Raw genomic sequence first — 21942 nt, forward strand, 5'->3', positions numbered from 1 at the left:
TGTAAAAATATAAGTTTGCAAACTACAAAGTTGTACATGAACTGACTGAAGGTTAAGCAGGACACAAAAGTGTTTTTTGCAAACTTAAGAGCAAGTTCAGTTTACAACATTATTTTCGGGGGGGGGGGGGGACGACTAAAATGTAAGCCATTCCTCAATTTTCAGAGTTTGTGACCCATTGAAAAGAGAAAACAGACTCTCAATAAATTATAGACTACGCTTTATTATAAATAGTATTAAAAGTTAAATATACATAATAGCTTCACAAATGACAATTTAGGTTTAAATGCCTGAAATATAATAAATCACTGTGGAATGCAGTGAAAAATTGGAAGTAACATTAACACAGATCCATGTTTTACTGTAAAGCTGAACCTAAAAGGAATCAGAATTGCCTCTCCCACTGAACTTGTACAGTTAAAATTGCTGCACTCCCTGCAATTAGAATTGGGTAAAATTACTTAAGCAGTTGGGGCAGAAGAGTGACCAACTGGATTATGGAAAGGAATGATGGGGAAAACTGGTAGCAGTTTTTTATTTACTGGCACTGGTAAAGAGATATTCTTTCATAACATGCCAAACCTAGCTTGGAAGATAAGCTATATGATGAATTTCTCTAAGCGGGAATCATTAAATATATATTGGCCTACAGTTGCACATATTCTGTTGATACTTTTAAACTTTAGGTGAAAAACCAAGTACTTTTTAAAAACAAAGTCCATTTTAAAATGGCTAATTATTCCTCTTCCTCATTAGTTTCCCAACTATAGACACAATCTTCCATCTTAGAAGTGTTGATATTATGTAATACCTGCTCATTTTGAAGGGGCTTGTGTGGAAGAAGATTAAACTCACAAGGTACCCTAAATTATAGCTTGGGATACTTCTCCCAATTTATTAGTTTTACTGACTTAATTTTAAACCAGATTCTTCTGAAAAAGCATTTCTGAGACAAGCTTAATGGAAATAACTCTTCCAATTTTTAACAAGGAGAACAAAAAAATGACACGGCATATCACAAAAAATGTTTGACCTAGTTCAGCCTTCTCTATCCTACTGCCCTCCAGATGTTGTTGGACCAGAGCTCCCATCATCCCTGACCAATGGCCATGCTGGGTGAGGTTGATGGTAGGTTGAGTCTAACATCTGGAAGGCAAGAGGTAGGGAAGGTTAGCCAAATTCAATCTGATTAGAATCAACTGAAGGGACAGCTGCCTTTTAAGTTACAAGCAAAACAATACTTCTCTGAATACAATACTAGGAGACATTCCAGAAAATGCTTTTTTATACTAAAAGGAAAAACAACAGCATCCACCAAACGTTTGCAAGCACCAACTACCCAAAACCAGCACAGATTTATTTATTTTTTAACTGCAGTATCTTCTGATTTTTCACACCTCTTTGGTTGGAAGGAATAGCTACCTCTCCATCACCTTCTTAGTGGATGTTACAGTTTAGGAAGGAGGATAAGTAATGGAGGGGAGGTACCGTATTTTTTGTTCCGTAAGACAAACTTTTTTCCTCCTAAAAAGTAAGGGGAAATGTCTGTGCGTCTTATGGAGCGAATTTGTGGTCCCTTTCCGGCCCCGCCCCCTTGCCCAGGCCTCCATTGTTGAATGTTCTGCAGACGGAGGCTGTTTCCCCAGCGACATGTGACTGGCTGATTAGATTATCTGTCTGGAAACTGTAGAAATGGCTCCCTTTCCTAAAGAAGCTGCAGAACTGTGAGTTGAACCCCATAAAAACAGGATTTTTTCCCTTTGCAAAGTAAGCTCAACAACTTTGAGCTGATCCTCAAAAAAAGGGGGCTTTTCCCCTTTGCAAAAGAAGCTGCACAACTGTGAGCTGATCCCCCCCAAAAAGGGCCTTTCCCTCTTTCCTCCTCTAAAAACTAGGTGCGTCTTATGGAGTGTTAAATACCGCATTTCATAGATGCCAACTGCCTGCTGTGTCTGCCTTTTCTTCTCGTTGGAAAGTGTTCCACTCATGCTCAAGCAGCCTTTACACACACCTTCTCTCTGGGGGAATAAAGGCAACAGCTTCTTACGTTCTTGCTTGGGCCTTAAACCCTAATCTGATGGTTCAGGTATGACTCCAACTGCTACACTTGCTGCGTGACCTACATTGGCCCCCAAATCATCAGAAATGTGTGGAAAAGGGTGGCACGGACAGATCTTTAGAACCCGAAGGCATCAGTTTAGACTTAAGGGATTAGCGACCCAAGGACAAACCTTTAGTGTGCCTTGTACAAATAGCTTGTTTCTTTTTAAAAAAGGATCATATGCTAGACTTGCTCTGGTGCAACAACTTAAGCAACATGACAGCTCATGTTAACTGTTCAAAATGGTGGAGCACTGCTACTATAACCAGATGGTGAATAAAAGGGGGAAACATTTCCTTGAAGGAAACAGACTAGCACTTTCTGCTTAAGGAAACAGCTCTGCCTCTAGTCTGCACAAACAATACTTCACTATAAATAACATTCTGAGGATTCAAGTATTAACTCATCTACTCTGCAAAACTGCACAAGTCAGTAGCTTTGAGGGACAAAGGTGTTTCACCGAAGTCTGGCAAAGTGCTGTTTTAACTGTTTGATTAGTTGCTTCGTATCCACGTGCTCTGGAAAAGCTTCTTCAGACTTCTGACTGGCTGCATAACTCCTTTGGATATCTCCAGCCTGCAAAAAAGACACACAGGCCGAAGGGCACAAACATGTCATCAACACTTTTTTTTTTTACTAGGTTGGTCACACCCCAGTCTCTTTAATAAATTCCAACTTCCAAGACAGAATCCTGACTTGGCTCCAGTCACTCACACCCTCATTTATTTCCATGGATTACAGTCAATAGATCAGATCTCAAAACACCACTCTTTTATCTTTTATACAAAGAAGGAGGAAAACGTGTAGAAATGAAATGCCCATAAAAACCAGTGATAAAAAATACTGCTGCCTTCCCCAATGCTTCTAATATTGGATATCTTTAGCATACTCAGGAATCAAAGTCTTATGTCTCTTTTGTAGGAAATGCATACTTTTTGTGTGTTTTGCAATTTGTTTTTGGGCTCAATTGGCAGTGCTTTAGAGTCCCAAACTTCCTGGGTGCAATAGATCTCAAGCATATCCACACCCAACATGAGCTTGCCCAAGTACTCTGGATTAACAAAACTTTCAAACAATCTACAAAACATAAGGTACATTTAAGAAAACCACTTGTGAAACCCATCACTGGAAGTTTGAAAATGCTTCCCCAAAACTACAATCTTCATACAGAACTTCCCTTGATAACCTAGAGAAGACCGTACACTTCCTTTGCCTATTGGAGAGAGAACGAAAGCATAAAGCAATGATGTTACCTTATCAGACAGTACAGCAAAATTGAAGTGTGGCTCATACATATGAGGTGCTATCCGTGCAGCAGTCTGCAGAAACACTCTTGCCTGAAGAACAAGAAGCAGACACACAACTGACCTATAGATTTATCTAGGGCAAGATATTCCTACTTGTCATTTGTTATACAGTTGGGACAGTCAGAATATAGTGCATTTTAACTAGAGGGCTGGTGGGGTTTGGGTGGTAAAGTTGTAGTTTCTTTTAATTTTGCATACTGTAATCCTTGTGCGTAACCACCACTTTACCTGATGTTTAAATAGTTTTATTGCATACTTTATTTTCACATAAAATCGCTGTATCCCAGTTTTCCCCTTGCATACTTTGCACCCTTTATTTCTCAATCCCTAAGGCTCTTTTCTTTATAATGTGACTTTGATTTTCCTTTGATTTATTATGGTTTGCATCCTTCATAAACTGAAATACATTCGCTGGTCTTCTGCTGATGTAGTTTAAATACATTTTCTAAGCTGATCTCAGCATCTCATCATATTATGTCATAACACTCTCATCCACAGGGGAAATTAAGGTTCCAGTTTCAGACACGGGTCCATCTAGCTCAGTTTAGGTACATGGATTGGCTGCAGGCCCCCACAGACAAAGGTCTTTCCAACCCTGCCTAGAGGGTGCTAGGGAATGAACCGGGGGCGTTCAGCATACAAAACAGTTCTCTACCACTGATCTACTGCCCATTTCTCAAGCAGGGCTGCTGTAACATTCCTCAACATTAGCAACTGTCAGCGTTAGCAGGAGATATGTTATGCAATGTTATATAATTTTATAAAACATTATATGCACCCACACACATGCAGCCTACTCTGAAATTAGCATTACCCCCAAACCCTGCAAATGTGCAGTTCCCCTCCCTATCTGCTCACCCTCCAGCTTTATTCTTGCAGGATGACGAAGGATTAGAATTGACAAATGTTCTGTCCTTTGAAGTGCTTGGACAGCAGAATTCTTATCTTAGTGTTTCCCGGAGGCTCACGGAAAAACAGGCTGTCACAGGAAGACATGAAGGATGATACACTGTGCATATATGCAGCCTGACCCCCAATTCGCACAGCACTCAGTTGCCCAGCCTAAGCGGCAAAGAAATTGCCAGCATCGTGATCTGCTTCTGAGAAGTACAATTTATGAAAGCCATGGATCAAGCAAACATGGGGTGGAATTGGGTGATGGATTTATGTGTTTTTTAAATAAATGTTGTCACAGAGCTGCTACTTCAGGATTCTAATCGCATCAACTTTGGTTTCTAAGCAGCAACAGGGAAGTTAATTCAAGGTAACAGCAAGGATGTGCACTGTATGCATGTTTCCTAGAAAACACATGTCTGGAAATAACTTAGAGCAGGGCACCTAACCTTGTTTTAGCCAAGAGACACAATGACTCACAGTCAACCCTCTGAGGCCTGCATGGTAAAGTGAGCGTGGCTGGGATAGAAAAGTAGGTGTGGCTGATATGGAAGATGAATACCTTTAATTTTCTTTCTATCCAAGGTCAGGCTGTTCACTTCCTTAGTCCCCTCCTCAACTCATTTGCATTTCTTAAAAAATGTTTTTTTCTTTATTATGGTTCCCTCAAAGTCCCTCCTCCCCTCAGCCAAAATTTCCCCAAATACTTGCAATTTGCCTCCCAATGAGTTTAACAGGTGATGCTGACTTCAATACTTTTATTCCCCTCAATTGTTTCTATTAACTTCACTTCTATTAATTGCTGGCTGGCTGCACTGTTTGTCCTGCTTCGATGCCTTTGGCAGCACTCGGGAACGATCATTAATCATCAGCTGCTGCAGGCATCACAGTGGGAGGGATAATGCAACCAGCAGTTAATAGAAGTAAATTGAAAGGGCTTTTAAGGAGTAGAGCTATTAAGAGCACACCTAGAAGCAGCAACAGGAAATAATCGATTAGACATTTGGGTTTTTTTAAGAAGCCCCAGGGCTTTTCTTCAGCTGGAAATCCCCAGGACTCAGTTCCGGCACCTCTGAGGAGGGCGCCATTGCCATTCTAAGAGAACAAGGGAGGTGTTCATGGTGAGTTCCAGAACCTCTTTTGCTAGAAAAATAGCTCTGAGAATCCCCAACTAAGTTAAAAAGAAGCAAAACCTATCTAAGGGCACTTGTGAAAGCCCAATGAAGGGCTGATGATTAATGATCGTTCCCGAGTGCTGCCAAAGGTATCGAAGCAGGGGAAAAAAGGGGAAATTGTTGGTTTTTTGGAGGTCTGCAAGCCACCCCAAAACCCATTGGCAGGCTGTTTGTATGCTGCAGTCCAGCTACCCTTGACTTAGAGGCACTCCTGATTATGAAGAAGAGGTCGTTGCTGAGTGGGGAAAGTATGGTGATTTCTAAGCTTCAGGAGATAAACCTCAAGCACATGAACTGCAAATGCACTGAAAGTTCCCTGAACTCAAGTGACAATGGTTTTTTAAACAGCTTGCAACAAGCCACTTCTTCTTTCACTGTTATCATACCTTAAGCTACAAATGAAGCCCAAGCATAGGCCAACTGAATATGGCTCTGTAAAACTGATCTTCATCTATCACTACAAGGAATGCAGGAGTACATTTGAATGTTGCCATGGCAATTGCTAGAATATTTATATAGTAGCCTTGAAAGCAACTTCCTGCTTAGAAACGGAGATCTAAGGACTGCATGTTGTACTGTAGCTTATCTGCTGAAAATTTAAATCCCCCCTAAACACTTTCACTATTCAATTAAGAAATTCATCAATCTTGTTCACAGTCAACCAAATGGCAAGTCGAAGGCACACTCTATTGATGACATTTTCAGAAAGGTGCATGCAATTTGAGTAATGACAGATACAGTGGTACCTTGGGTTAAGAACGTAATTCGTTCTGGAGGTCCGTTCTTAACCTGAAACTGTTCTTAACCTGAGGTACCACTAATGGGGCCTCCCGCTGCCACCACACAATTTCTGTTCTCATCCTGAAGCAAAGTTATTAACCCGAGGTACCATTTCTGGGTTAGTGCAACAATCCAATGGTGCAAGATCCCACTGCATTTCTATTGTTGCTCTCTACCAACAAATATAGTCCACTTTGATGCTCAGTTTCAGGGTGGTGTTTATGGACTTTTCACCTCGGTCTTCAGATCTGTTTCCTAGCTTTAGAATTCTCAAACAGTGCATGCTGCAAGAATGCTGTAAATAAACCTGTGCTTGTTTCCAGCCAGGTTCTTACAATGGAACTTTTATTTTTATTTTGCATCCGTCTGTCTCAGGAAACAATGGAAGAGTGCGCCATTGTGAGTAAAGTCAAACTGTTGGAGAGTTACAGCGCCTTCTGTGGTTGTAGAGACCAATATGGGAGAGACATGCATTATTGCAGGTGGGGCAAATGAAGCCGTCGGTTTCCCTGTTACAGAGGAACCATGGCATTTCGTCTTCTCTCTGTGCTCCTCCCAGCAGTCATGTCTCCTCTGGTCACTGCTGTGGATAAACCACCTGTCTGTCTCTAGGCACTGTGGTTGTCTGCAAGGGATTCCTACACAGCAGGGTTAATGTTGCCAGCCTTCATGTCGTATCTGCAGGCATCTTTGTAACACAGAATTGGTCTGCCAACAGGCCTGGTGTCTGAAGCCAGTTCCCCATAAAGCAAATCCTTGGGGATCCTGCCATCTTCCATTCTGTATACACAAACAGGCAAGCGTAAATGTCGCTGAGACAGAAGTGTGAACGTGTGGGCTTGGGAGAGCACATATTTGTTTGAGACTCTGTCCTGCCATATGATGCCCCAAATCTTTCTGACACAGCGCATATGGAAGGCATTGAGGTATTGCTCCTGGTGGGTGTACGTTGCCTGTGTCTCACTTCCTTCTTACAATGGAGATTACACATCAGAATATGAAATCAGCAGGAAAGACGTGAACTTCCAAAGCTCCAGAGATTTCCAAGCCTCTTAACCCTTCATTCATCTCAAGCAACAACTACCCTGAAACAATATGTAAGCTACTGTTTTCCTTTAGAGCAGAATACCAACCTGCTCTACGCGGCCTTTCTGCATCTCCAGCACAGCCAAGTTATTGTAAGCTTCTGCATGATCATTGTTGTTGGCCAGGGTAAGTTTGAAGCACTGATAAGCCAAGCTTATATCCCCTATTCCCTGAGAAGGAAAAGCCAAAAATACATAATTTTTTTAAAAAGTTGCCATCGTTCTCACCCTTTAGCGTAACCAAGAAACAGAAGCAATCGAAGGACTATGTATGTAGCTCAAGTCGCTTAGATCCTGGAACAGTACCCGAACCACTTTATTTTCCCTTATTTCCTTGGGAGGCCATTGATTCCTATGGATAAGATTATGCTGCACATGAGGGCAATATTAATGTGAGAAAACCTGCTCAGACACAAGTTGAGCCAGCCTCCTTCCCCCACAGAGATCTTGCTTGGGGAGGGGGTAGTGTGTGTATACACATATGAGCTCATCCGTCACCATGCCTGGCATATTCTACTAACCATTTTGTCATGCTCTAGAGGAAGAGTAAGGATGTGGTTGGACTATAACTCTCATCATCCCTGATATCAGGAGTTAAACCAGGGAAATTCCGAATGCAAAACGCTTTTACTACCGCTGAGCTCTGGTCCTTGGCTACATGCAAACTCTAGGCTTACAGACAGTATGCTGCTGAATCCCACAATTGCTCCCAGCGACTGGCAGAGGGCACTGATTTATGTGTGTGGTGTGTATGCATCTCAATCAATTATTGCACATCTGTTAATACACAGAGTTGTGGACAACGTTAAGAGGAAGTCATTTGAAGTTACTCTGGCATAGCATTGTACTGCATTAGGTTGATTCAGAGCCAGGCTTTAATACCAGAGCAGTTTTTAATGCTACAATTGCAGCATAGGAAATAGTGTGCCCTTGAAAGGTGTGTGCAGGGTGTTTTGCCACAGAGGAACAAAAGATTGTCCAGAAATACTTTGATATGGCTTGGGCTGGGGGACTTTAAGTGCAAGGGGCAACTTTAAGCAGCCTTCTGAAGTGCCATTATCTATTTTTGCTGCAATTCCCTCCTATTTCCTTTCCTGTCTCCCCCAACGTTCACATTGATTCTGCTATGTAGAAAGCAAAAGCACTCCTCTTTGCATCCTTTTGATCTTCAAAACTAGGTCTGTATCCCTAATCCAAGCAGAAACTGGGCAGTGTTATTGACTTGCAAATAGCTTTCTAGGATAACGTTTCATTATTTCCATACAAATGTTTCAATGAAGTATTCTTAACTAGTACTGGCTCTTACCACAGCTACGTGTCCCAAGTTATACCACACATCTGCAGCCTCCTCTTCACTTTCAGCAAGAGAGAGGGCACGTTCAAAGGAGCTGAGAATCATGTCATACTGCTGGGCATAGAAACAACAGAGGCCCAGGTTGTTGAAGAGCTGGCTGTTATAAATACCCATCTGCAGGAGCCGTCTAGTTCAAGAGGGGAAAGAAATGTTTTTCTTTTGTAGTATGGATCATGAAAGCAACTTATATATTGCATGAACACTACTCACATAATTTTTAGAGAAAAAGAAAAAGAAGGTATAAATATTAATTTGACCCTTTGCTGTGGCATGATTTCTTTCCACACTACTCAGCAACACCAGAAAACCAAAACCTCACGGGAGAAACACAGCCAGCGGTTCTTCCTACACTATTGCCAACCCTCCTGAAAAAAATGCATCAGAGAAGATAGTGAGAAAGAACTGCAACATGGGACTCTTTCCAGCTGGCATGGAGTCCACCTGTACCTCTACTGACAGTGATGGGTATTGGAGCATGCCCAGATTACACCCCTGCTACTTCAGAGGGAGTTCATCTCCACCCAGAAGAGGCAGCTTCCCAAATTCCCAGACAAGGAAATAGCCTATCCACAGGGCCTCTGTCTTGGTCAAGAGTCAAATTCAGCATTCACAGTAGCTTCAACACCCACTTTCTAATATAGAAAGCTGGCCTTAAAATGATCGAGTGTCACTATTGTAAAATTTATATTAAAATGGGTGAAATTATTATTTGGCACTCATGTATTTCTACCCCCCCCCCCTTATCTCCCCAAAGCAAAACAATTTGATGGGACTTTTCTAAATACTGTTCAGCCATCATCATCATCATCTCCCATGAGAAGCACCTCTAAGTAGAACAGTCAAACAATGCAACCCCAGAAAGCACTTCTGTTGTCATAAAGTCTGGCGTTTCATCAGGTCCAAAACATTTCTAATGGCATAACCTTTCAAATACCAAATATACCTTTGCAATATCTAGAAAGTAAAGGGTAAAAAAAGCATTCCCCTTTGTTTCTGGGTTTCTGCGGAGGCTCATTCTGTCCAGCACTCAAGCACACACCTCTTTGAAATTTTATTTATTTATCATTTAAAATTATATCTTATCTTTCTGCCAAAGAGCTTTCATCAGACAACAAAGCCACCCTTTGTTCTGTGGAGTCATAATTGCTACAAATGGCTCACAGAAACTGCTGGGGAAAGCCCAGAAAAGGAACTCAAGTGCATTATTTAGGCAGAAAATCTGTGTTCCGGATAAGAGGAAAAACAATTTTAACATTGAGAACATTCAGAACACTTAACAGAAAAAGGAACACAAATATTTGCCACAGCCTTCGGGGATATGTGGTGAATTAATGGGCTGTATACTACAGGCAGGTAGAACTAATAAGAGCAGCTCAGAAATAAGGGACTAATTCTTCTAGTGCATTTTGGAGAAAAGGTTGCATAGAAACCTATTGGGGATGCTTTATACAAACTGGGCTACAGATTCTACACAGGTTCCTTCTAGGGCTATCACAATAGGATTATTGCAAAGATATCATTTAGTTGGCCATGCCCCCATCCCCAGATCTACACCAGCCATTAGTTTTCCTTTTCAGCTGACATAAGACTTGAATAAATGTACCTGCACATCCTACCTGTAAAAACGCAATGCTATCTCTGGCTGGTCAGAATAAAAGTGATTACTTCCAATGCATGCAATGGCTTCCACATGGGTGTTGTCTTGTTTTAAGACATCTTTATAGCACTCTGCAGCAGCAGAAATGTTGTTCATTTCCTACAGATGGGAGCATTGACACATTGTAAGAGTAGCTTTGATATATACATAAAACTATAAACAGTAATATTTCAAATAATAAGCAGAGACAAAACGGAACAGAGATTATACAAGTTTTATTAGACAGTATACAGCACCCCAAGTTTATATGCCTTCTTGCAAATTGCCTCTTCTCCACCTTCCTCTTTATTGCCAAAGAGCAACTATACTGCAGAACGATAATTTTAAATAGCACTCCATATGTTTTCTCCAAGCCTACTCACAGTAAGTAGGCATGCTATTGGGTTTCTCCTGCTATTTATAGGCTGCAACAAGGTAAACAGTACTGCATAGTAGCATCAGTTTCCTATAGCATGGAAACACACTCTTCTGATTGACAGAGTAGGTTAGGTAAACAATCATGGACAAATGTTTTTTTAAGGGCCACTTAAAAGCTTGGTTGTTAAAGTGTAAGGCACTGGCAAGCCTTCCTGGGGCTACAGGCCCACTTACCTTGATGTAAGTGCCATTGAACTTAATGGTGCTTACTTCTGAGTAGACACATTCACATTAGAGTGGTTGATCAAAGGCCAAGCTACTCTCCCAGTCCTCTGCTATTAGAGCAATTCCACAGAAAAGGGACAACAAAAAGTACAATGTGGAATGTTCATGATATAGCTGCCCTGAGCTTTCTCTTTTTAAAGGAAATTGTAAACAAAACAACATTTCAAATTCTTTCTGGAACAATGTTGTAGCAAATGTTAGATGGTAGTTGTTAAACAACTGTTCTCTGCATAAATATATAATAGTGCCTAGCAAAGTGAAGACAAAGTTACACATCAGAAAAAACTACAAAACTCTTGAAAAATCTTGAATTTAAAAACATCTGTATCTTCATTATAAAATTAGCATTGCAAACACTTTAATAGCATTAACAGGCTTTCATCTTAAAAACAGATGCATTGCATTCCACCCATCTACTATATTTTATATTGCTGAATGATCCTCTTCCCTCTCTAGCTCCTGTTATGTTACAAGTTGGCAAATAACTGCTTTCAAGACAGTGGCTATCTTTTTTTAGTTTACCTTGAGCTATTCTGTTTATTATGTGGGGATTGTTTATTCAGAAATAAGTCTCCAGTAACTCTTTTTTAGAATAGTAACCTTAATTACTATTTCCTGCCCCGACCTGGCCACAGTGATCCATGCGACCATTGCCTCCAGGCTTGACTACTGTAATTCGCTCTACGCAGGGCTGCCCTTGAAGCTGTCCCAGAAACTCCAGCGGGTGCAGAATGCTGCAGCGAGGCTCCTCACAGGGTCTCTGCCATGGGAGCATATTCACCCAGTGCTTTTCAAGCTGCACTGGCTCCTGGTAGAGTACAGGGTCAGATTTAAGGTGGTGGTTTTGACCTTTAAAGCTCTTCACGGCCTAGGACCCTCGTACCTACGGGACCGCCTAGCCCGGTATGCCCCACGGAGAGTCTCAAGGTCCATAAATAGCAACACCCTAGTGGTCCCGGGCCCTAAGGAAGTTAGATTAGCTTCAACCAGAGCCAGGGCCTTTTCAACACTGGCTCCAGCCTGGTGGAACGCTCTGCCTCATGAGACCAGGGCCCTGCAGGATCTGATTTCTTTCCGCAGGGCCTGTAAGACAGAGTTGTTCCGTCTGGCCTTTGGCTTGGAGCCAATTTGATTCCCTCCCCCTCTTTCTTTTTTCTTTTTCCTTTCTCCTCCTGTGATGAGGCTGCATTTTAATATTTTAATGTTTCAATATTTTAATTGTTGTATTTTAATCTTGTTTTTAAGTTGTATTCACTCAACTTGTTTATCTTTTGTGAACTCCTTCATTGAATGTTATATTCTGTAAGCTCCTTCAAGGATATGGGGAAAGTATTTTGTACATATTTATATAAATAAATACTGAAAAATATACACTCTGCTGAAAGTGAAGTGAAGTGATTTACTGCAGGAATTCTTACTAGCATAAATGAAATACTAGCATAAATGACAAATACTGATTAACTCAGTATCGGTCTATGAAAAGTCCTTCTGACAGGTTCTTTGCTAGCATAAATGACAAATACTGATTAACTCAGTATCGGTCTATGAAAAGTCCTTCTGACAGGTTCTTTGCCCGCTCAGACGTTTGTTTCTTCTGTTTGAATTGAACAACAAATGCTAGAGGAAGACAGAGGACTACAAGGTCAATATCAGGCAATGCCTCACTGGACTAAATGCAGATTTGCCTTTGAAGTTGTTTGAAGCTAGAAAGACAATTGCAACAGAACTCAGAAGGTGTGTGCACTGAATGCAAAAAAGCCCCAGGTTCAATCTATACCATCTTCCAGTCTGAAAATGTGGAGAACCACTTCTTGCCAGTGTAAAACACTTCAGAGTGAGATGGATCAGTGACTTGACTTTCTGTATCATAAAGCTTTCTATGTTCCTATATTCCAGAATAAGACTACAATAATGGGTAGGCTGATCGCCAAAGAATTGATGCTTTTGACTTATGGTGCTGGAGGAGACTCTTGAGAGTCCCATGGACTGCAAGAAGATCAAACCTCTCCATTCTTAAGGAAATTAGCCCTGAGGGCTCACTGGAAGGACAGATCCTGAAGCTAAGGCTCCAATACTTTGGCCACCTCATGAGAAGAGAAGACTCCCTGGAAAAGACCCTGATGTTGGGAAAGATGGAGGGCACAAGGAGAAGGGGACGGCAGAGGACGAGATGGTTGGACAGTGTTCTCGAAGCTACCAGCATGAGTTTGACCAAACTGCGGGAGGCAGTGGAAGACAGGAGTGCCTGGCGTGCTCTGGTCCAGGGGGTCACGAAGAGTCGGACACGACTAAACGACTAAACAACAACAATGGGTAGGCTTGGTTCAAGCTTCCCACACCAAGCACTGAATAATGTGACTTGCATTACAACATGCTGGAAATTAGTGCAGTGAATTTTTGAGGACAAAAATGGGCACGCTGAACACTTATCTTTGTTTAATAATAATAATAATAATTTATACCCCACCCATCTGGCTGGGTTTCCCCAGCCACTCTGTGTGGCTTTCAACAAAGCATTAAAACAGAAGAAAACTTCAAACATTAGAAATTTCCCTAAACAGGGCTGCCTTCAGTTGTCTTCTAAAAGTCAGATAGTTGTTTATTTCTTTGGCATCTGATGGGAGGACGTTCCACAGGGCGGGCGCCACTACTGAGAAGGCCCTCTGCCTGGTTCCCTGTAACTTTGCTTCGTTTACAATAGAAACTTGTTTTACATACCTCGTGGATCCTGGCAATACCACAAATGAGGGAGACTTCTCCAGGAAACCGTTCTAATCCTTGCTTGAAAACATTTAGAGCTGTCAGAGGCTGGTCTAAGCGGGAATACACCTGAGCAAATAAATGATGGGTGCATCTGCATCAATGGCTAGAATGATTCTAACATCTGACAAGTAGCTGTTTGTTGTATAGGTGCTACATAAAAGTCTCTGAACAAGGCAGCATCAAGGAATAATATAAAAGGGTGGGAAACTGCTTCGCTACACTTTCCAGGACTCATTTCAGTTGTATGCCAGAGAGTCACATGGTGGAAAAAGCTCATGGCTGCCAGGGAAAACACCAAGTTTCCCTCTGCTTGGGCCCTAACAGATTTAGCTAGAGGAATAGGCATATAACCTGTTATGCAGGTGAACTCAATACCCAACCAATTTCTTCAAGCTGCACGGTGTAAATATATTGTTTTGTGAGAGCAAAACCTGTTGAGGTCACGCATACCAGTGAAATAACATGTTAAAATATGTACTGCTGACACGGCATACATAAGAACAGAAAGTCAACTGTCACTGGTGTTCTCATTAAATGAAATAGGCAATAAAGCAAAAGCACAAAGTAGTACAAACAGTACCCAACTCTTTTCGCGAGGAAACAAATTACTATGACTACAATAGCAAATCCTCCCAAATTTTGCACTGAAACACAACCATCTCCTTTGAAAAGGCACCTTCAGCAAGAATTATGTGACTAACAGGATACAGAACAGCTTGAAAATGTGTCTTTGTAAAAAGCAATAGAAATAAGAACACCAGGATCACTGCATTCATTTGCCAACTACTCCCTACTGTCTCTTCTATTGACAAACAGAAGTAATTGCTTCCTGGAGAGAAGGAATAAATGAGATTGGCTAGGTTCATTTTTATTAAAAGGCATGCTGGACCCGGACCATCTCAAAATGATATTACCAATAAAGGAGGTCATTTTAAGCAGTTTAACCACAACAATCGACTCTCCGAAACACTCATTTCTATATGTCAGTCTTATATTGCATCTAAAGCAGTCTTCACTGTAAATTTCTGTCTGTTTATAAGATATATAGCAGCTCCCAAAGGATTTACAGATTTACATATAACGGAAGATTACATGGTACCTTGTTGATTCTGAAAAGCAACATATTGGGGGGAGGAGAGGAGGAAGGAGAAAGGAGAAAGGGAGAGATGGGGGTTTCACACAGCTAGAGAAGTTTCACTTGAAGCCACACATAACTAAGCAAGCAATTCAATTGTTCTGTCCCTTCAGTGGTGCGCACCACTAAAGGCGAAAAGCCAGCTCTGCTTTTATCCACAATATTGTACATATAGCTAATTAGAAATGCTGGTTTTTGCATAAATAGGGTAGGGGGTGACAATACATGTGATGGATGAGGAAATCAGTGCAAGTTTGCTACTTGCAGCACCAAGGAATATTACAGATACAGTGGTACTTCGGGTTACATACGCTTCAGGTTACAGACTCCGCTAACCCAGAAATAGTGCTTCAGGTTAAGAACTTTGGTTCAGGATGAGAACAGAAATCATGCTCCGGCAGCGCAGCAGCAGCAGGAGGCCCCGTTAGCTAAAGTGGTGCTTCGGGTTAAGAACAGTTTCAGGTTAAGAATGGACCTCCGGAACAAATTAAGTACTTAACCCAAGGTACCACTGTACCTCAGACGCAGGTAGCGCTGTGGGTAAAACCTCACATGGTCGCATGGTTGGCAGTTTGAATCCCCACGGCAGGGTGCGCTCCCGTCGTTCAGTCCTAGCGCCTGCCAACCTAGCAGTTGGAAACCCCGGGTGCAAGTAGATAAATAGGGACCGCTTACCAGCAGGAAGGTAAACGGCGTTTCCGTGTGCTGCGCTGGCTCGCCAGATGCAGCTTGTCACGCTGGCCACGTGACCCGGAAGTGGCGCACAACCCTAGAGTCTGTCAAGACTGGCCCGTATGGGCAGGGGTACCTTTACCTTTACCTTACCACTGTACCAGAATTGCGGTAAGAGTGATGGCTTAAGAGTTATTAAGCCTAGAGAGTTATTAAAACTAACCAAATGCATGCAGCTAAAAAGAAAGGAGGTCTAGAAAACTGCATTAGTAACTGAAAAACAAAGCCAAACAATTTTATTAACAAGAACAGATAAAATCATTGACCAGCCTGTAAAAAGGTTAAAATATTGATATTTTGAAAACATTCAAATTCAAGGGCTTCAGCACTGCCATCACCGCACTTCCAGGTTACAATTTCAAACTTTTAATCTGAAATGATTAATTTTTTCATTGTAAAGTCCAACTTACTTTTGCCAAATACAGTACTGTATCTACCATATCCTGTTGTCTCAAAGCGGATTTAAATTGCGTTTCTGCTTCACGATATAATCCTAGCCTGAGGGAAAACACAGTAAAAGGTATGACAAAACTGTAGAAACATGGCAGGGGAGAGATTACATTTTTATGGGGGGAAATAGGACATTGGAAATTAAAATTTTAGTCTTCCCCACCTCCCCTTGAATTGATCTTGCTAAACCCTGTCAAAAGTAGTAGATAGCCCATGGCAGGGGAACAAGAAACTCTCAGCCTGTCTTTTTCTGCTTGGATTGAACTAAATAGATGGGAAAGCTGGACAGGGATAAGGAAGGGGTTGACAGGTGTGGACCAGGCCTCTGTTATGTCCTATGGCAGGGACAGCCAATGTGGTGTCCTCTAGATGTTGTTGGGATACAACTCCAGTCATCTCTCATCATTTGCCAAGCTTACTGGGCCTGATGAGAGCTGGAGTCCAACAATACCCAAAGAACACCATGCTGGCTATCCCTGCCCTATGGGGATTTCCCTCTGGGACATTCACTGGGTCGAGCAGACTGGACTGAGCCCCAGGTTTAAGAACGGGTGAGATGTTTTACCTGTAATAACATTTCCCAATTTGAACTTTCCACCACCAGTCCTTGAACTGAGCGTGTTGCGTGGCATATGCTGCCAAATCTAAAGCCTTAAAAAACAAAACACTTATGAGATTTAAACACACACACACACACACACACGGATTAGTAACATGTAAAAAAATAAAAGAAACAAGATTAAAGCAAAGAATACAACACGAGAGAAAAATACTGGGTTTTGACTGTTTTTAAAATGCTCTGTTAGGTGAAAACCAGAAAGGAAAGTAATAACCTCATCAGTTTTAAGGACTTGCAGAATTAACAGATGTATTTCATAAATGCATTTAAAAAACCTCTCAAAGCCAAAAAATGTAATTAATAGCTAAGGTGCTGCAGCACGACTCTTCCTCATCTCAAGTATTATCTGCTTTTAATTGGATCAACACTTTCAGGGCTTGCAGATTTAATACAAAAAAAATGTGCAAGTTCCCCAAAACCATACTAGCCTGCTTATAAAGCTGGAGACTAAGGGAGTAGAGTTTAGAGAGCTGTAAAAAAGGCAGTAGCAGCCAGCTAATCATTAAATTCTTCACCATTGAACAGTATTTTGAAACACTGGCTGCCACACAAGAGGGGAGCTTTGTCAAGCGTACACAGATCTCACAATGTGCATTCTGTATGTGCAATAGCATTTCCCTAATATGCTTCTGTATCATACCCAGTTTTTCAACAATCAGCAGTTTCAAGGGGAAAATCTGGGGCTGGGGGCTCTATTAAGAAGGAAATTCTTTAAAAGATTTAAGACCCCTGGTTCTTCCCAGTCTTGGTTAAACCGACATAATTGTTGAAGAAATGGAACTTGGAATGTTTTAATTTAAATCAGTGGATATTTAAATCACATATATTCCTGCTATTCCTAAGCCATTTAAATGCGGAAATGTTCCACTCAAGAAAAACTGTCTTAATTTGGCAATGCACATGCATCAGCTCTTGTGCCCATCATTCTTTATTAGACTCTTTTCCCCTCCAGCAGTTTCCTGCAAATATACACGCAAGCTTTTTTTCTTTCATTCATTCCTTCTAGCTGAAAAGACAGCTTGTAGCTTGGAGGGAGAAAGTGCTGGAGGAAACAAAGCCTCAAACAAGCAGTACATTTGTGTTGCTTGCATATGTGTAAAGTGCCTTGCCCAGAACGGGTTGTTACGGTGCATAGAACATACATGGACATATCAAAAATGAAAGCATTGTTTATCTCAACTAGAGGGAATTCTGTGATGATTTATATGGCTAGTATACTTCTGCTCTGAAAACAATAACTTATCAAATATGGATGTAGCTGGTGAAAAACCTGGTACGCCACATGATGGGAGGTGCTGAAATAAGCAACAATCTTCATACCCACAGTACTGAGAGAGAAAAGCCACTAAAGAGTGAATGTATCTAGGCCCAGGAAGCCAGGTGACCTTGGGGCCAATCCTGCACTCTTAGCCAAACCTACCTCACAGGGTTGTTGTGGGGATTAAATGAGGATGAGAACGGAAAATAACATAGCGCAACTGACTTGCAAGGTGGTGTGTTGTGCGATAAGCACACAGAGTGCAATGAGATTGAGTGTTTGGGGGGGGAGGCTTGGTTAATTTCACTGTACACAGGTTTTACATTGACAATAAAAGTATTATTTATTATTGTTATTATTATTATTAATGCCACGTTGTGCTCCCTGGAAGAAAGGTGGGATATAAATGCAATAAATAAATTTAAAACAAGGGGCCTTCTGGAGTTGTGAGTTTAGTTTCTCTTTTGCCTTTCCAGAAGTTGAAACTTTGCCCCACTTAAAACTACTGTATACCAGTTGAAGAAAATTCTACTTCTATCTCATACTCAAAAGTAACATTTCAACTGAAAAGAGCCCTTTAAGTTAGAAATAAATAAGACTTACATTCTTGACATCATTCTCATGGTGAAAAATGTATTCAAACAATGCCTGTAAGGAGAACAATTTGCAATATTCTGTCAAATTGAAGAAAAAGAACAAAAGCTATTTGCAATTAATCAAAGCAAGCACTTAAGTTGTCCGTTTAAAAGTCACAAACATCTTTTATACAAACTGTTTTAGGCAATAAGGAATTTACATTGTGAAAGTCAGCACATGTCAGGAAAGGATTCTTAATTTTACATCTGAATCAGGGGAGTTTTTCATTATACTGGATGACAGTGAAAGATCCCTGAACACTTCTACACATGTACCTGGGGCACGGGGTGTGTATGTGACACCAACCCCCTCCCAAACTGTGAATAATGCCCCCCTTCCTTGTACTCTTCCTAAATATTCTCCAAAAATGGAGGCAAGGCCCCCTCTGACCATCCTGAAATATCGAGCACCACTTAAACGTGGAAGGCTTCTTTTCATCAGACTCATAGCGGTCAACGTTTCCCTTTTTTTAAGGGAAATCCCCTTATTCCGAATAGGATTCCTCGCAAGAAAAGGGAAAAGTTGACAGCTATTATCAGACTGCAAGAAATGTCAAAGATGGCCTCTAACCCTGGCTTCCTTCTCATACCAGCATCACCTCAGGAGGTTGCTCTCCCAGGAAAAGGGATGATTTCAAGACACACGGGATGTCTTGCTTTAGTCCTTCACTTCTCCTAGTGGTGAAAGAAATGTGATAGGGACATGAGAAAGTGTGTCCCATGGGTCTCCTCGGTGAAATCCCTCTGGGAATGGGAAAGATCTAAATACAGTGGTACCTCGGGTTAAGTACTTAATTCATTCCAGAGGTCTGTTCTTAACCTGAAACTGTTCTTAACCTGAAGCACCACTTTAGCTAATGGAGCCTCCTGCTGCCACCGTGCCACCGGAGCACAATTTCTGTTCTCATCCTGAAGCAAAGTTCTTAACCCGAGGTACTATTTCTGGGTTAGCAGAGTCTGTAACCCAAAGCATATGTAACCCGAGGTACCACTGTAGACTGTAGCAGCAAGCAAATGAGTGATGACTTCCAGCTCCTTTCTGACATTTCCCTCAATGCTGAACGAGCCACCAAACCCTGCCCTGCCTTCCAGCACTTTTCAAGTCCCCAAAGGGAAAGTATGAGCAATAAAAATTTTCATGGTATCTTAGATGGGATTGAGACACATCTTGGTGGCATCAGGATGGGGAGATAATGGACAAGTTTGCCTTTTTTGTTGGCTTTTAGCTTCCTCGAATATCAATTATGTAACATGCATCTTAAAAAGACCTTTATTTTAATGAGCAGGGAGATAGCGCAAATGTACTACAGCTACCACCCTGAAATCAAAATGAAAAAATCCCGTGCAACGAGAATTTTTAGATCAGCAGCACATATGTAAGTTGGTGCTCTGAGCCAAAGATTTGCACTGCTTTATCGTCTTGCATGTATGCTTAAAAACCCATTAGCTAAGGTTATCATCATCTTTTCAACTTAGCAAGCGGCCTACTTTCATCAAATTATGGCTTTTGTAGGAAATGCCTACATTAAATGGTTAGAATGGTGTTTTCTGGCTAATGCAAGAAATAAGAGAGTATAAATATTCTTAACCATATAAATTACCTAAAACAAAATTGCACCTCATTACCGCTTACTCACATTCGGATTAGAAGTATGGGTTCTACATCTCTGAAAAATTCTTAACTATAACATCACTGTACTTTCTGGTGTAATATATAATGAAAGCATTAATTTTGTTTTCAATGGGCTTTTTGTGTAAATCTGGAAGCTGCAGTCTCCAGATGTTGTTAGACAACAGCCCCCATCAGTTCCAGTCAGCACAGTCAATGGTGAGTGATCACTGGAGCTGTAGTCTCAACATCTGGAGAACCGCAAGCTCCCCAACTCTGGTGTAAATTCTTAAAAGTTCTTTTCAATACCAGACTCTTCCAACAGAAGAATAGAAGGTATTCTTTTAACCCTTTATTGCCACTGTATGGCCAAGCAAACAAGGCTAACTATGACTGGTATTTAGCTACTTGGGTCTTCCTCTGGCGTAATATTTAACTACAACCAAGCAACCTTTAGCAGACTCTGGCACTACATGTTCCTTTCTACCACACCCATTCTGGTTAAGCACTGGGGCCACTCAGACATTGTTTGGCATTAAGGGAATGAGTAGGTACAAGTCTCAGGTTTGCTGCTCCTTTGTCCCCTTCAGCACCAAGAGGAAAAGTTTCTGATTGCAGTTTGCAGCATATCATAGTTTACTGGCTTCAGACACAACACCAAGCTATGAGAGCCCCAGGTATAGAGCGATATGTAAATTTAATTAATAATGATGATGATGGCTGCCACAAGCCATAAACAGAAACTTCTAATTTCAAGGAAGAAAGAATGACAGCCTGCTCATTTTTGTAACACCAAGCTATGGTTTGGTGATACGCCTGAAATGCCTCATTAATGTTGCTACTAGCGTAAACCTAGTTAAGTCCAACTAGGGTTTCTGGTCAACCAGGATTCAAAACTAGCTCAGAACCTTGGTTTAATTACTAACATTGCTGCTGATGCAACTGCTTCCCTTTGAAGGTAGAAATTTGTGCTCCATTCATGCCTGGAGAGGGCAGGCAACCCTCCAGTCTGCTTCTGACTGCTTAACCTTGTTAAATGATTGGCAATGTTATGCCTAAACAAAAACTAATGCAGAAACAGATACCTATTTAACCAAAATCAGCAGGAAATTAGTTGCCCCTCATACTTAAACATTTGCTTATATATGACAAGGATTTTTAAAAGATACAAGAATACTACGTTTAAGCAAACAACACACCTTTGCCAACTTTGGTTTCTGTGCATAATTATTTAAGTTGAGTTTAGACACGTTTATAAACGGGCCATCAGGATTTGTGAGCATAGAGGCCTGCAGGGGGAAAGATACCACAGAACTGCTTAACATGCATGTTTAAATAATCACCAGCAAAAAATACCGTCTAGCAAACCATTATCTGAAGAAACAATGCAAACTTACTACAGCAGGCAACTGAATTTGGTTGCCAAATTCTCCCCCACCCTGCCATGGATCAAATTGACATAATGTCCTCAGGTGACTGAACTCTGACAAGTGCCAAAGGCAACCACCAAACAGCAGTTACAGCAACCTCCTGTGAAGACATACTTTTGAGTACATCTTCAAAAAAGGCTCTCTGTAACTCACAATCCGCTGATTTTCAGTTATAGGGAGCACCTTTGAAGTCAATTGTTTGAACTTTTTCCTCTCTGTACAGAAAAGCAATTCATACTCAAAGCAATAGGAAGCACTTTGAAAACAAACTGCTCCCCTGAATTATTATTTTTAATGCTCATTTGTATTCAAAGCA

General features: G+C 41.2%; 1 protein-coding gene across 2 annotated transcripts in view; it reads right to left on the reverse strand.

The window, feature by feature from the left end:
- Positions 1–203: 203 nt before the first annotated feature.
- Positions 204–21942, reverse strand: part of TTC8 (tetratricopeptide repeat domain 8) — a 40832-nt gene continuing 19093 nt past the window's right edge. Inside the window, exons 5-14 of one of the 2 annotated variants that reach the window (XM_079948746.1) lie at positions 21396–21485; positions 18556–18600; positions 16641–16726; positions 16036–16123; positions 13714–13824; positions 10313–10452; positions 8649–8823; positions 7391–7513; positions 3355–3438; positions 204–2677 (exon numbers count right to left, since the gene is read on the reverse strand). In XM_079948746.1, the coding sequence (XP_079804872.1) occupies positions 2558–2677; positions 3355–3438; positions 7391–7513; positions 8649–8823; positions 10313–10452; positions 13714–13824; positions 16036–16123; positions 16641–16726; positions 18556–18600; positions 21396–21485 (1062 nt within the window). In that variant the 3' untranslated portion in view covers positions 204–2557. Of the gene's footprint in view, positions 2678–3354; positions 3439–7390; positions 7514–8648; positions 8824–10312; positions 10453–13713; positions 13825–16035; positions 16124–16640; positions 16727–18555; positions 18601–19186; positions 19325–21395; positions 21486–21942 lie in introns of those variants that run through there. The other variant, XM_079948747.1, reaches the window with a different exon arrangement.

Source organism: Podarcis cretensis (genome assembly GCF_951804945.1).
Source record: "Podarcis cretensis genome assembly, chromosome: 1".
NCBI classification, from domain to species: domain Eukaryota; kingdom Metazoa; phylum Chordata; class Lepidosauria; order Squamata; family Lacertidae; genus Podarcis; species Podarcis cretensis.